The 15,418-nt window shown below is 37.7% G+C and overlaps 1 protein-coding gene across 1 annotated transcript in view; it reads right to left on the reverse strand.

Annotated features, from left to right (window-relative positions):
* Positions 1–15,418, reverse strand: part of ZSWIM6 (zinc finger, SWIM-type containing 6) — a 307,528-nt gene that overhangs the window by 21,189 nt on the left and 270,921 nt on the right. The window contains exons 6-8 of the mRNA XM_006891537.1: positions 6,163–6,342; positions 656–832; positions 238–384 (exon numbers count right to left, since the gene is read on the reverse strand). Coding sequence (XP_006891599.1) covers positions 238–384; positions 656–832; positions 6,163–6,342 — 504 coding nt within the window. The remainder of the gene's footprint in view (positions 1–237; positions 385–655; positions 833–6,162; positions 6,343–15,418) is intronic.

The raw sequence follows: 15,418 nt of genomic DNA on the forward strand, positions 1-15,418 counted from the left end.
CCCTAAAAGTCATTAATGGAGTATTTTTTTTTAAAAAAAAACTTATTTCTTAAAATATTCAAACAGTTAAAAAAAGGCCTATAGTTCTTCACAAATCTGCTCTTAAATATTTATAAATTTTAAAGGCCATCTCTATGGCTGTAGTTTTAAAAGCCCTCTATCCCAGAAGAGCAAAAAACTTAGTGATGTCATCACCAAGAATCCCAAAGCAATGGAAACAAACTCTTTCATATTCACCTTTTTTTTGAGTGCGGAACATTTCCAACTGTTTCTGCTGCTGGCGCCTTAATGTGTTCACAATAGCTATTGCTAGTCTCAGTGCTTCTCTGGGGTAACCATGAGAACGTAACGCATCCACTCTTGCACAGGCTGTAGGAACATGTTCTAAAACGAAAGTTAAGGGGGAAAGTTGTCACTGTCAGATTTATCTACAAAACCACAATTAACAGTTAGCTGTTTTCCCCCAAAATACTAGTAAAAAGATATGAGAAACCATTTCTGAACTTGGATTTAAATGAAAAACTCAGCTCTTATTGCCAAGCATTCATCCATCTCCCATTGAATCCTTCAAGTCTCTACCTCCCACTCCAATAATGCTATAGAAACTAAACAAAGAAGTAAGTCATGGAAATGTCTTTCCGGTTTGGCCACTTACCATGCCAGAGGGGCCACCCTCGGGAGTCAAAGAGGGAGTTTTCAGTGTCGTCATGGTAACAGTAGTTGGTGTACAAGTCACTGCTGATAATGTGCTGCAAGTGGCTATCCTGCCAGTGGAGATCGCATGCCTCGATGGCTCGGGTGAACACTGTCCGATGTGGCCTGTTCGATGAATCTGTGTTTTCCACAATTCAGAAAGCTGTGTCAGCTATTATTCACATGTGAGTAAATCAGCCAAACCATTCTGTAGCCAGATGCTCATGAACACACCCACACACATTGTCCTGCACCCTCTAAGCAGAAGGGTGAAGAATGAATGTATATTCTCACATTCAGAGTACTAAGAGGCAAGTCAGTCCAAGGAGATACCATTTGCTCACTTGTTTTGTCAAACACAAACACTCTGCAGCCATTAAAGTTAAGGTTAAAGGCATCCTGCAAAAGAGAATTGTCAAGTCTAGTTTCCATGCCAAATACATTTAAAATAGGCACTAGGCACAAAAGTCACAGGGAAAGTCACTCCTTCCCATTGCTGAGGAGCTTGATGGGCAGCCCCTGATGGATCAACAGCTCTCACAAACACTATGCCAGAGATGCAACACCAGCCATGGAACCTTTCAGGAAGATGCAGTCAGCCTTTAAAGATATGCATAAGGGTTGTGCTTTTGGTTGTATTTTTTAACTATATTGTGCGGTTTTGCACAATTAAAACTATTATGCTTCTCGGGATATAATGATTAAATGCCACTTTATATCCCGAAGGGCATAAAGGCATATATTTAACATTTCACAAAGCCACACAACATAGCTACAAAACAAACCAGCGCACTTACCTTGCACCTACAGGCTGCCTCCTGACTCCTGAGCAGGTTCCATGACTGGTGTGATGGCCCCAGCACAGTGGATGCTGGGGCATCACAAAAGAGCAGAAGGATACACTCCAAAGAGGGTTCAAGTGTCAGGACCTGACGGAGAAAAGAAATGTTTGGGGAATAAGGATATTCTCACCCTAACTCCTGGGATTATTCAGTTCCTAGCAAAAAATGGTTAAACTCTAACTGCAAACCCAGGCCATGGATCCCCACTCTAAGTTCACCTTTAGTTAGGGTCAATAAACCTTAGTAAGCCAAAGGGAAAGTCAGAGTAGCAGAGTGTGTCTTATTTATATGTATTTCACTGAGGGCAAGGAAACCCTTCACTGTTCTGAGCCTTAATGAAATGAAAAGCAAAAGCTGGTGCTTCCTTTGTTGATAAAGTTGCATCTTCCTGTTACTGAAACTGTGGCTGAACATAGATACAAAAGGAATCACAAAAATAAAATAGTGACTCAATCATGAAGAAGTCTGAGAAAACATCTGGTCCACCCTCCTTATTCTGCAAATGGAAACGAAAACCAAAAGAAGTGAAGTGGTTTATTAAGGTAACACAATGAGTGACAGGCAGAATCAAAACACAGAACAAGACACTCAAACTCCAGATTCAAAGCTATTTTAGTTATTCTCAATGAATTTTGATAATTCTTTAACACAGATTTGCATTACTTAAGCTTGATCTCAAGTTAACTTAGATATCTACATAGATACTAAGTAGTAGATACATTAGAATATATGGATGACAGATACTTTGACAAACCGTAAAAGAATTTATGATGTCTCTAATCCAGTGATGAATCCAAAGTACTGAAGAGCAACGGTGTCACTCTGGAGACTAAGGTGCATCTAATACAGGCCATGGTCTTTGCAATCACTTGTTATGTGTCAAAGAGTTGAACAATGACTAGGAAGGACAGAAGGAGAATTGATGCCTTTGAGCTGTGGTCCTAGAGAAGAGTATTGAATGTATCATGGACTGCCAAGAAAACAAAAAGATTCATCCTAGAGAGGGTTAAACCAGGCTGCTCCTTGGAGGCAAGGATTCTGGGGCTTCGTCTGACATACTTCGGACATGTTGTAAGGAGGGACTGGTCCTTGGAGAGGGACATCATGCTTGGGAGGGTGGAGGGACAGCACAGGAGGGGAAGACACTCTATGAGGTGGATTGATTCAGTGACTGGGGTAATCAGGATGGGAGTGTCAGAGGCAGTGCGATTGGCACAGGATAGAGCAGGGTTTAGGGCTGTTGTACACAGGGTCGCTATGAGTCACAAGCGACTCAACGGCACATAGCAACAACAACAACAACAACTAACCCAGGAAAAAGCACCCTGCAAAAGGGATGAGCAAGGTCTATGTTTAAGAATCTTTTAAACCTACAGGGATCTTTCTCTGAACAGAATAAATATTCTTTCACTCAGCAAGAAACTGGCTCTGTGAATTCTCATAATCAACAGAGCAAAAAATCCAAAGCCAAGAGTGTATTTTTTGTGTTTTTGTAATTTTATTTATTTTGTTCATCTGAAACAAAATATAGAATGGAAAGGGGACTTTAAAAAGATCAGCTATCACATGTGTATTCAAAGAATAAGTTGAGTCTACCTGTCAATGTGACTCATTATTTGTTATACCAGTAATAAAACCAAAGCATGTGATAAAATGCCACTTAAGAAATAAACACCTTAACTGTTCACGTGTTTGTATATGACTATATGAACAAAGAAAAAGATATAGGGCATATGCCAGATTATTAATACTGGTAAGTTTGATGACAATAATAAAACCAACTTCAACATGAAAAGACTACATTTTTTTAATCATGAGATGACGCATAAATAAAATTTTAGACAGAATATTCTGTGTGAGAAATAGTGTTTCTCAAAATAAAAATGGATCACATACATTGGCAATACCTGAAACTTGAGAAGTACAAATGAAACACTGATTTGATTAGGTACCAAAGTTGTGCTTAATTTTTATCTTGAATTTCTCTGGCTACAGAATTTTTGAAATAAGGTTGAAAAATACAATTGATCAAATTTCTAATTTATAAGTATACAAATTTATAATAAAATATGTAATTAATACTGATTAAATTAAATTAATGCTGATTAAAGAACATTTGGAAATTTGAGAAAAGCAAAGGGAAGAAATATTTTACTTCTTTTCCAAAAAATAAAAAAAAAAAGCAAAAAAAATTGATGGTCATTCCAATATATAAACAACTACTATACTTCCAAAGAGTGTTCATTCTAATATTGTTTCTGGTTTTGTTGTTAATGTGGGTATTATACTAAAGGCAGGAGTCCTGAGGTCTTCAGACACAGTAGCTGTACATATATATGGCCCTTGGAAAGTAGGCACCAATTTTATACCCTCTGGATCAAACTACGCATGAAATGCACTGTTTAGTCTGGAAGGTGGACTTTCCCTTTTTTGATAGCTTCCTTCCTAAAGCCTATGGAATAGTCACGTTTAATCAAAAAGACTGAAATATGGGGAAAGTAAATTGTAAAATGTTAGAACGGCAATCTCAAAGAGGGACTGTGAAGTGAAATACAGAGAATACCTATGAGTCAACTGAAAAGGATTAAATACATTACCTTGGCAGACATATGGGCATAACCTTTCCTACCAATTAAAGAGAACAAATGCGGAACAGCTAAACTTGAAAATTTTTAGCAACTTGAAATAAATTGTGTGTGAAAGTAATTTATTTTCTTTGAGGGTATTAAATAAAATCATCACAGGCAATAAAGACATGACAGACTTCAAAAACTGAATTCCCAAGGCCAAATCTCTGGACAAAGCACAGCTAGACAAGAAACTCTTCCAAATCCTAAACCCTTTTTATTTTTGATTGGCCAAGTCCTTATGGAAAAAGAGAAATAATTTTCTCTCTTTGCAGAGATGGAAAACACCATGCTAGCCTCAAATCTAAACTCCGCACACTCTGCAGCTCTTTCTAGTAGAACCAGCTCCAGGTGGGGCCAGCACATACAGAACGGCAGCCTTGATGGTGCTTCTGATATGTCATTTAACTCTCACCGTGAATACATTATAACTGAAAATGTTCAAGATCCGGCCAAACAGAAAGCTACACAAAAAGAGAGAAACTAATTAATAAAATTTTACTTGCAAGAAAAAGTAACTACGTTTTTAAGAACTTTTTTTCTGAAAGAGAGAAGGAAAATGCTGCACTAGCTGGAAGGAAAACTGAGGCCAAGGAAGGTTATTATAAAAGATGAAGGTACTCAATCTAATGAACAGATTCAACAGAAAGGGATGGTCTAAATAACAGAATGGAAATAAGAAACAGATTTTTTTTTAAGAGGCAGTATTAAAAGACAAATTGCATTGGGTAAGTCTACTGTCAGGGACCTCTCCAGAGTACTGAGAAGCAATGATGTCAGTCTAGAGACTCCAGTGCACTTTATCCAGTCCACGGTCTTTACAATTACTTCCTATTATGCATCAGAAAGCTGGACAATGACTAAGGATGACAGAAGAATAATGGATATGTCTTTGAGCTGTGGTGCTGGAGAAGAGTCTTGAACATAGCATGGACTGCCAAGAAAACATATAGGGCTGTCTTAGATAGGGTGAAACCAAGTTTCTCCTTGAAGGCAAAGATTTTGAACCTCTGTCTCACATACTTTGGGCAAGTGACCAGAAGGAGACCAATCCTTGGAGGAGGATATCATGCTCGGAAGAGTGGAGAGATAGCACAGGAGAAGAAGACCCTGGATGAGATGGATTGAAACAGTAACTGGGGCAATGGGGGAAGGGGGGTAGGAGGTGTGTCAGAGTCGGTGAGACTGGCTCAGGACAGGGCAGCCTTCAGAGCTATAGGATCGTTATGAGTCACAGGCAACTCAATAGCATATAAAGAACAACAACATGGATGTCTATGAATTTTTGTAGTTGTCCTCATAATTGTAGGGCACTTTGGTAGCCTAGTGGTAAGATGATGTGTTGCAATCCCCAAGGCATGCAGTTCAAATTCACTAGCTGTTTCATGGGAAAAGAATGGACAGTTTCTTTGCATGTGATTAACTGCCTCTGAAAATCCTTTGGAGGTCAGCTAAGTGTTGGTTCTTATACAACAACAACGTACACATATCTAGCAAGGAGGGGCATGCACACTAGACAGATTTTATAACAATAAATTGGCTTAGCATAAACACCGTCAACATTCCATACCTACTCATACAAATATTAAGAATACTCGGTATATTCTAAAACAAGGAATTTTTAACTGATTAGCTAATTAGTAGTCCAAATAAGAACAAAGAGAAACAAAGAAAAAACAAAGAGGAAAACAACATCCTTAACCTTCTTAGTAGTTTGTTTTACAAAGTCATATATCATCATCTAATTCCATGATTTTTAAAGTTTAAAGAAATACTCAAAATAATCAGTAACTCATTATTACTGTAACACATGCTGAAATAAATATATTCATCTGCATTCTGAGACTAGAAAATACATACAAAACTACCAAATAAAATTTAAACACACACACACACACACACACACAAACTCTCCAAGTTAAACTGGGAAAATAACTTTCCAATACATATTATGAACTGCTCACAATTACAAAATAAGCAGATTATTATTGTGTACTCACCTTGGCTAGCATTTGCACCCTGAGGCAGAGCATTGGTCAAGTTGGGTAACTCACTGCCATGATTTCCATCTTCCCATGGACAGACATCAACACTGTTCCACTTTTTCAGCTGTTTTAGCCAACTCGCCTTCTGCTCCAACTTACAGTGGGGATTTAAAACTATACACATCCACAGAGCACCTAATTTAAATGGGAGAGGAAAGTAATATTCAAAATTATAAAAATGTCCAATTTTAGCAAACAACCCGCATTCACTGCCCTGGAGTTAGTTCTAACTCTAGCAAACCTCCATCGGGTCTCCAATGCTGTGTAAATTGTAATAGCAGGAGAATGCCTATCTTTCTCACCAGGAGCCAATGGTGGATTCAGATTAGAGGTGGTTGGCCTTTGGTTTAGGCACATAATTCTCTAATGGACCATACCACCAGAGCTCCCTTCCAATTATAATAGCTGATAATACATTTTAAACTATCTCAAAATGAATCCCATCAGCCATTTTTATCACTCAGTTTTCTCTGATCTTAGCACACAAATCTCAGAGCCTGAGTTTGAACCATTTCAAGAAGCGGCAAATGATCAAGAACCAACAGCACTAAAGGAAGAAGTCTAAGCTGCAATGAAGGCAAGAGCAAAAAGTAAGGCCCCAAGAATTGACAGAATATCAGTTAAGATGTTTCAGGAAACAGATCCAGCCCTAGATGTGCTCACTAATCTATGACTACAAATTTAGAAGACAATTACACAGCCAAACAACTGGAAAATATATTTGTTTTCATTAAAAAAAAAAGATGATCCAATAGAGGGTGGAAATTATTCAATAATATTATTAATATCACAGGCAAGTAAAATCTTGCTGAAGGTTATTTTAAAAGGTAGATAAGGAGCTGCCAGAACTTAAAGATGGATTCTGAAGAGGCCATGGAATAAGTGACAGCTTTAATGTTAGATGGATCTTGGTTAAAAATAGAGAATCGTAAAGACATCTATGTGACTATGCAAAGGCATTTGACTGTGTGGATCATAAGAAATTATGGATAACATTGAGAATAATGGGAATCCCACAATGCTTATGTGCTCATGTTAAAAACTACGCATAGACCAAGAAACAGTATCTAAATAGAACAAATGGGCACTGCATGGTTCAAAACAGGAAAGATGTGTGTCAGGGTCGTATCCTTTCTCCACAGCTATTCAAACCGTGCACTATGCAAATTTTTTCAGTAGTCAGCCTATAAGAAGAATGCAGCACCAGTATTAGAGGAATATTCATAAAAAAACCTGCATTATGCAGATGTCACAATAAAGAAGGATGACATGACAAAAGACAAATGAATGCCTTGGAATTGTGGTCTTGGCTAAGAACAACAGATATTCCATAGATGGTCAAAGGATCAGTCTTAGAGAAAGTGCAAACAGGTTGTATTTTAGAGACAAAGATGGTCAAAATTCTTCTCACACACAGTGAACATGTTGTCAGGAATGGCTAGTTCTTAGAAAAATACATCATTCTGGGAAAGAAAGAGGATCAGAGAAAGAGGAGGAGATCCTCACAGTAACTGTGAGGACGTTGGGACTGTAAGGATGGAGTAGGGTAGGGCAAGGTTCAGATCTGTTGTTCACAGGGTGGCTATGAGTGGTAGTTAACTTGACAGCACATAAAAACAATAATCATTAAGTAATGCATAAAAAACACTAGTGGCCTAGTGGTTAAGGGGCTGTGCTGCCAACCAGAAGGCAAAAAAATCAACTCAAAATATATCTCAGATCAAAAGACAAAATACTAAGAAAAATAGAACAGAAAATCTTTGATGATGTTACATTAGCCAATATCTTTTTATATACAATACCAAAAAACCCGATTCATCAAACATTAAACTTACACTATGAACTTGATAAAATTTACAAACCTCTTCTGTGCAAAGATAACTGTTAAGGTGATGGGGAAACTTCTGTAAATCAACATCTGATGAAAAGTATTTAGAATACACATAGCTCTCTCAACTCACTAGGAAAATAAACAACTAAATAAAAAGTAAACAACACATTTCAGCAAACACTTTACCAAAGAAGATACATAGATGACAAGCTGCAAATGAAAGGATGTTCAACATCATTAGTCATTAGGGAAATGTAAAATGTAAATTAAAATCACAAAGAGACACTTATTAAAATGACTAGAATTAGGGGGGAAATTCACAATATCACCTACTGGTGAGGATATGGAGCCACTGCTGTTGTTATGTGCTGTTGAGCTGACTATGTCTCAGAGCGATCTTATGCACAACAGCAATGAACTCTGCTCTATCTTGAGCCAATCTCACTATCTCTGACACACCTACCCTCATTACCTCAGTTGCTGTGTCAATCTGCCTCAGCCAGGGTTTTTCTCCCTTACATTGTTCTTTGACCCTTCCTAGCATGATGTCCATCACCAAAGACTGGTCTCCTCCTGGCAACATACTCAAAGTATGTGAGATGGGGTCTGAAAAATCCTAGTCTCCAACGTGCAAACTGGTAACACCCTCTCCAAGACAGACCTATTTGTTTTCTTGCTAGTCAATGGTACGTTCAGTATTCTTCTCCAGCATGACAACTCAAAAGCATACATTCTTTTTCTGTTATCCTTAGTCATTGTCCAGCTCTCTGATACACAGCAAGTGACAGAAAAGACTACGGTCTGGACCAAGTGCACCTTAGTCTCTAGACAAACATCCTTGTTCTTTAGCAAGGATAAGGACTCTGGAGAGGTCCCCGGGAGCTGATTTTCCTGACACAATTAAGTCTTTTGATTTCCTGACTGGTGATGCCAAGAATGTTGACTGTGGAACTGAGAAAGCTGAAAGTACAATCTAAATCTCTTCTCCATTTATCATAATGCTTGCCAATTGGCCTAAGGGTGAGAATCTTCATTTCCTTGCTGTCGAGCTTCAATTCATACTGCAAATTATAGTCCTTGATCCTCTGAAGCAAATGCTTCGGAGGCCCCCTCAGTTTCAGCAAGTAAGGTTGTGTCATCTGCATAACACAGGTTGTTGTTGCATCTTTCTCCAATCCTGATATAACATTCCTCTTCAAAAAGTCCAGCCTCCAAATGATGAATGATCTATTCTGCATACACACTGAAAAGGTATAGGGAAAGGACACTCACTGACACACTCCTTTTCTGATTTTAAACCATGCAGTGTGTTCTTATCTGACAACTGCCTCCTCGGTCAAATACAGTTTCACATGAGCACAATTAGGTGTTCTGGGACTCCCATTCTTAATTTGTTACCATCTATATAGTCAAATGACTTTGCACAGTCAATGAAACATAGATAGACATTCCTTTCATACTCTGTTTTAGGCCAAGATCCATCTGACATTCCAATGTCCCTAGAACCCCAGCTTCTTCTAAATCCATCTTGTATTTCTGCTAGTTTTCTGTTGAAGTACTGTTCCAGTCACTCTTGGATAATCTTCAGAAGTCTGCTGCATTTTGGAGCAACTAGTTATTCATAAACTGCTACTGAAAGTGCAAAATGGTACAACCACTCTGGAAAACTGTGACATATATTTACCATACCACTTAGCAATCACACTCATAGTTAATTGCCCAAAAGAAATGAAAACTTAGGTTCACACAAAAACTTACACAAGAATGCCTATTCACAGGCATTTGTATTTGTACAAGCAACTTTATTCATAAATGCAAAAGCCAAGTACTTCCACTGGTGAAGAAATAAATTGTGGTGCATCCACACAGTGGAGTAATACTCAGCCATCACAAGAAACAAAACCACTGATATACTCACAACATCTCAAATGCATAAAGCTAAATAAGGTCAGATTCAAAAGGAATCGCCCTCTCCACACAAGCACATTTTATGTTGAATAGATATTTGAGAAAAGGCAAAATTAAAGGAACCTGAGGACATATCAACTATGGGATAGGAGTGGGTAGTGAAGCTGCCCACAAAGCACAGCATGAGATAAAAATAAAACTACTATGTGTCTTGATTACAGTAGTGATCACATGTACTTGTTAAAACTTATACCAGGAAACTAAGAGTGAATCTCATTATATGTAAATTGTATAATATGTTTTTAAACATTGTTACTACTTTATAATATATATGGATCAAACAATATTAAATAAGCTATTGGCATTCCAGAGAACTATGTGTGAGTGTGCTCTCTGTATGGCTTCTCTTAAGAGACAGTATCTTATTAAATCTGTGCATTGTCTGTACTAAGAATAGGAAAATCATCTTCAAATGAACCTGACCAAAGATTTGCAACAAAGTAAGGTACAAATCAAAGTTACAGCAAAATATATGTGACAGCTTTTCCTATTGAATCCAGGTGGAAAATTATCAAGAATTTTCCAAACCATCAAATAAATGTTCTTTAAATATTCAAGTCATCAAGAGGGTTTTAGGCAGGGCAAGTTGCCCTCCCCTTCCTGGGCAAGATGAGCTCCTCAAGCAGGTGATGTTTCCTGTCAGCCACAAGCAGGGTGAGTTGTCCTCCCTTCCCCTGGAACAGTGAGCTTCCCCAACCATGGTTATTCTTCTCAGAAATCCAGGGATCAGAGAAGACTTCAGGCAGACTAAGTTGCCCTCCCAGGTGAACTTTCCTGCCAGCCATGGGATCAGAAAGGACTTTAGATAGGGCAAGGTGTCCTCCAGTTCCTTTGCATGGTGAGCTACCTTTTGGAGTGAGTCCAGAGACCAGAGGGCTTCAGGGAGGATAAGCTGCCCTCCCCGCCCCTGAAGCAGTGAGCTCTCTAGCCAAGATCACCAGATCCAGGACCTGTGAGGACTTCTTGTTGTTGTTGTTGTGTGCCATCGAGTCGCTTACAACTCATAGTGACCCTATGTACAACAGCTCTAAACTCTGCTCTGTCCTGTGCCAATCTCACTGTCTCCAACATACTCATCCCAATTGCCCCAGTCACCAAATCAATCCATCTCCCAGAGGGCCTTCCCCTCCTGTGCCTGCCCTCTACCCTCCCAAGCATGATGTCCTTCTCCAAGGACCAGTCCCTCCTTATAACATGACCAAAGTATATCAGACGAAGCCTCAGAATCCTTGCCTCCAAGGAGCAGCCCAGTTTAACCCTCTCCAGGATAAATCTGTTTGCTTTCTTAGCAGTCCATCGCACTCTCAGCACTCTTCTCCAACACCAAAGCTCAAAAGCATAAATTCTCCTTCTATCCTCCCTGGTCATTGTCCAGCCCTCTGATGCATAACAAGTGATTGCAAAGACCATGGCCTGTACCAGACGCAAGGAAAATTCTATCACAGAATGACATGAAAGGAGCAGACTCACATCTGACACAAAACTAAAGCAAGATATCACCCCAAAAAAGTTATCAAAACACAGGATTAATGGATTCCTGAAGATGGAAAGTTTGATTGAACTTCCTGACACAGAATTAAAACATTATCAAGTATTTTCAGGGGGAAAAAGTAGAAGAATTAGAGGAATCTAAAACCGCTAAAGGAATTTTACGAAGAAATACAAGACAAAGCAGATAAAACCAATGAGGGATTAGGAAACCTAGAAAAACAAGAAATAGTAAACTACAATATAATAAGACCAATGGCTCAGAAGCTGTCAATATGTTAGAGAAACAGATTCGCAGAACTGAAGAGAAGGAGCACAGAATTTGCCATGTCGAAGATAAGGCCCTCAGCACTAATCTGCCAGAGTAGAAAGTAGAATCAAAAAGGAAGGAAAATGTAGAAAGCCTAAGAATAATGTGGGAAACCCTCAAAACGAATAATATGCACATAGCTAGAATTCTATAACAGGAAGGGGGAGGAAATGCAGTGAAGAAATTGTGGAAGAATTATTAGAAGGAAAAAAGAGTTACTAGATCTAGGAAAATTTTCCAAATGTCATGAAGAATGAGAGAATATACATCCAAGAAGCTGAGCAAACCCCAACAAAATACAAAGCATATCATAGTCAAATTTGTCAGAATCAAAGAAAAGGAGAGAATTCTGAAAGCAGCTAGAGAAAAATAAAGAGTAACCTAAAAAGGGCAACAAATACGATTAAATGCTGATTTCTCCGCAGAAACCACACAAGCAAAAATGGCACAAATCAAACACTCAAAGAATGTACCTGTCAGCCAAGAATATTATGCCCAGAAAAACTTTTCATTAACTATAACAGAGAGATCAAGACATTTTCAGGAAAAAGAAAGAAAAGAAAAGAAACTAAGGGAGTTTGGACAAACAAGACAAATGTTGCAAGAACTACTAAAAACATCTTCCTCCAAAGAGACACCACAGTAGAGTGGATGGAACAAAGTAACCAGAAAAAACACACACAAAAAAATAAGCCAACAAAGTGATAGCAATAGAAACTTGCCTCTCAAAAATTATACTGACTGTGGCTGCTTTAAACACAGCAGTGAAGAGAAAAACAGTAGCAGACTGGATAAAGAACTAAAATGCATCAATATTCTGTCTAAAAGAGACACACCTGAAAAGCAAAGATACAGATGTACTAAAAATCAAAGGGTAAAAAAAATATATACTAAGCATATGGCAACCAGAAACAAGAAGAAGTTGTTCAGTTTCATTGAGTCAAGTTCAATGCAAAGCAACTCTGAACAAAAGAAGATCTGAACCCTGTTATATAACTATCATTGTTTCTCTAATGTTCATACAGTTTCCAAAGGCCTGTTGTTTAAGAAGTGGATGCCAATCCTGCATGCAAGCCTATCTTAATTTGGGAGCTCCACCAAATCCTGCCCACCACGGGTAACCATTAGCATAAGTCGCAATATTAGACTTCAGGGTATAAACCATCATCAAGTACAAAGAAGGACACTAAACAATGGAAGAGCTCAACACAATAACAACATACACCACATGATAGAGCTGAAAAATAAACCAAACAAACATTAATAGGAAATATCAATATACCACTTTCAAGGAAAGATAGAACAACCAGAAAGAAAATGAAAATGCTGAAGAATTAAATTATGCAAATAACTAGCCAACTTGATATCACAGATATATACAGGCTAATGCACTATAAAAATACTCTGAATACATTCTTCTCCAGTGCGCATAGGCATTCTCCAGAATAAATATTTTAGGTCACAAAGCAAGCCTTAATAAATTAGAGCATATCAAATTCATATAAAGCATTTTCTCAGAACACATCACTATAAAATTAAAATCAGGAAGAGAATAAAGGAGAAAAAAATATGTAACTGGCAGCTAAACGTACTTCTGCTTGAGCATGAGTGGATAACTAAAGAAATAAAAAAATGGAATTAAAGTATCTTGAAACAAGTGAAAATGTAAACACAGTTTACTAAAACCTCTGGGATACAGTAAAAAAGTAACACTTAGAGGTCAATTCATAGCAATAAGCAAACATACCAAAAAGGAATAATGAAAATAAAGTATTTAATACCGCACCCCCATCTCCAACAAACAGAAAAAGAACAGCAAGAAAACCCAGAAGTCTAGAGAAAAAAAAGGACATTATAAAAATTAGCGAAACAATAAATGGAATATAAAACAGAAAAACAACTGAAACTATAAGGTTAGAAGTTGCTTCTTTGAATGAGTCAATAAAGTCAACAAACTACTAGCAAAGTTAACAAGAGGAAAGAAAGAAAAACACAAATAATCTGAAAAATATTAAAGGGATGATATCACAACAGAACCTATTGGAATAAAAAGATTACTAACATAATTTCATAAAAAACAAAACAAAACAAAAACCCTGTACTTAAACAAATAGGAAAAAGCAAAGGAAATGGACAAGTACTTGTAAACTCATAACTCACCCACCCCAGTACAGACTGAAGTACAGCACTTGAACACATCCATCATAAAAGAAGAAACTGAACAGGTCATTTAAAAAAAACTTCCAAAAACAACAAAAAAGTCCAGAACCATATGACTTTACCAGGAAATTTTACCAAACATTCAGAGGAGAGTTGTCATCAATTCTACATAAAGTATCTCAGAAAATAAATAAAGCAGGAAAACTCCCAGACTTGTTCTATGAGACCGAGATACCTTTTTGGTATCCCTGATACCAAAATCAAGTAAAGATACCAGCAAAATAGAAAACTATAGACCAGTATTTCTCATGAGCATAGGTGCAAAAATCTTCAACAAAATCCCTGTCAACAGAATCCAGAAGTATGTTAAAAAAAAACCAAAAAAACCCCCCAAAACAACCCTAATCCAAAAAACACAACACAACAATCAATTCATCAAGACCAAGTGAGATTCCTAGCAGATACGTAAGGATGGTTCAGCATAAGATAAACAATTTCTGTAATTCATCACATTAACAAAGTAAAAAACAAGAACCACTGGCTCCTATCAATTGATGCAGAAAAAGCCTTTGATATAATTCCTTCCTAATTAAAATACTCAACAAAACAGTAATAAAGGGGAATCTTCTCAACACAGTGAAAAGTATAAACGCAAACCCAAGAGCCAACGTTGTTCCCAATGCAGAGAGATTAAAGGCATTCCTTTAGAGAAGATCTAGGCAAGGATGACCACTATCACCACTCCTATTCTACAGTGCATAGAAGTTTTAGCAGGAGCAGTAAGGAATAAGAGGTAATAAAGGGTAAACAAATTGGCAAAGAGGAGGTGAAACTCTTTCTATATATAGATGATCTTCAGTATTTTGCTTATATGTAGTATTAACAATATTTTTTGACAATTTCTGTATTCTGCTGGATCACCTTCTTGAGAATGAGAACAAATATGGATCTCTTCCAGTCAGCCAGACAGCTGTCTTCGCAACTTCCTGGCATATATTGGTGGGCATGTCCAGGGCTGCGTCTGTTATTTGAAATATGTCAATATTTCACATGGTATTCCATTGATTCCTGCGGCCTACTTTTTTCCAGTATCTTCCATACAGCTTGAATTCCTTCCTTTATTTCTCCTGGCTCTTGATCATATGGTGCCTCCTGAAATATTTCAGTGCTGGCCAATTCTTTCTGGTACAGTGGTTCTGTGTATTCCCTCCATCTTCTTTTGATGTTTCCTGGATCATTCAAGATTTTGTCCATAGCATCCCTAAGTATGGCAACTTGAGGCTTGAATTTGTCTTCAAGTTATTTTGGCTTGAGAAGTCCTGAGTTAGTTCTTCCCTTTTCACTCTCCAATTCTAGGTCTCAACATATACCATTAGAGTAGTTTGCTTTGTCTTTGTGAGCTGCTTTTTTGGAATATTTTGTTTAGCTTTTATTTTTAAAAATTTTTAAAATTT

The sequence above is a fragment of the Elephantulus edwardii genome, unplaced genomic scaffold (assembly GCF_000299155.1).
Source record: "Elephantulus edwardii isolate Elephantulus edwardi_28Jun2011 unplaced genomic scaffold, EleEdw1.0 scaffold00099, whole genome shotgun sequence".
Classification (NCBI taxonomy): Eukaryota; Metazoa; Chordata; class Mammalia; order Macroscelidea; family Macroscelididae; genus Elephantulus; species Elephantulus edwardii.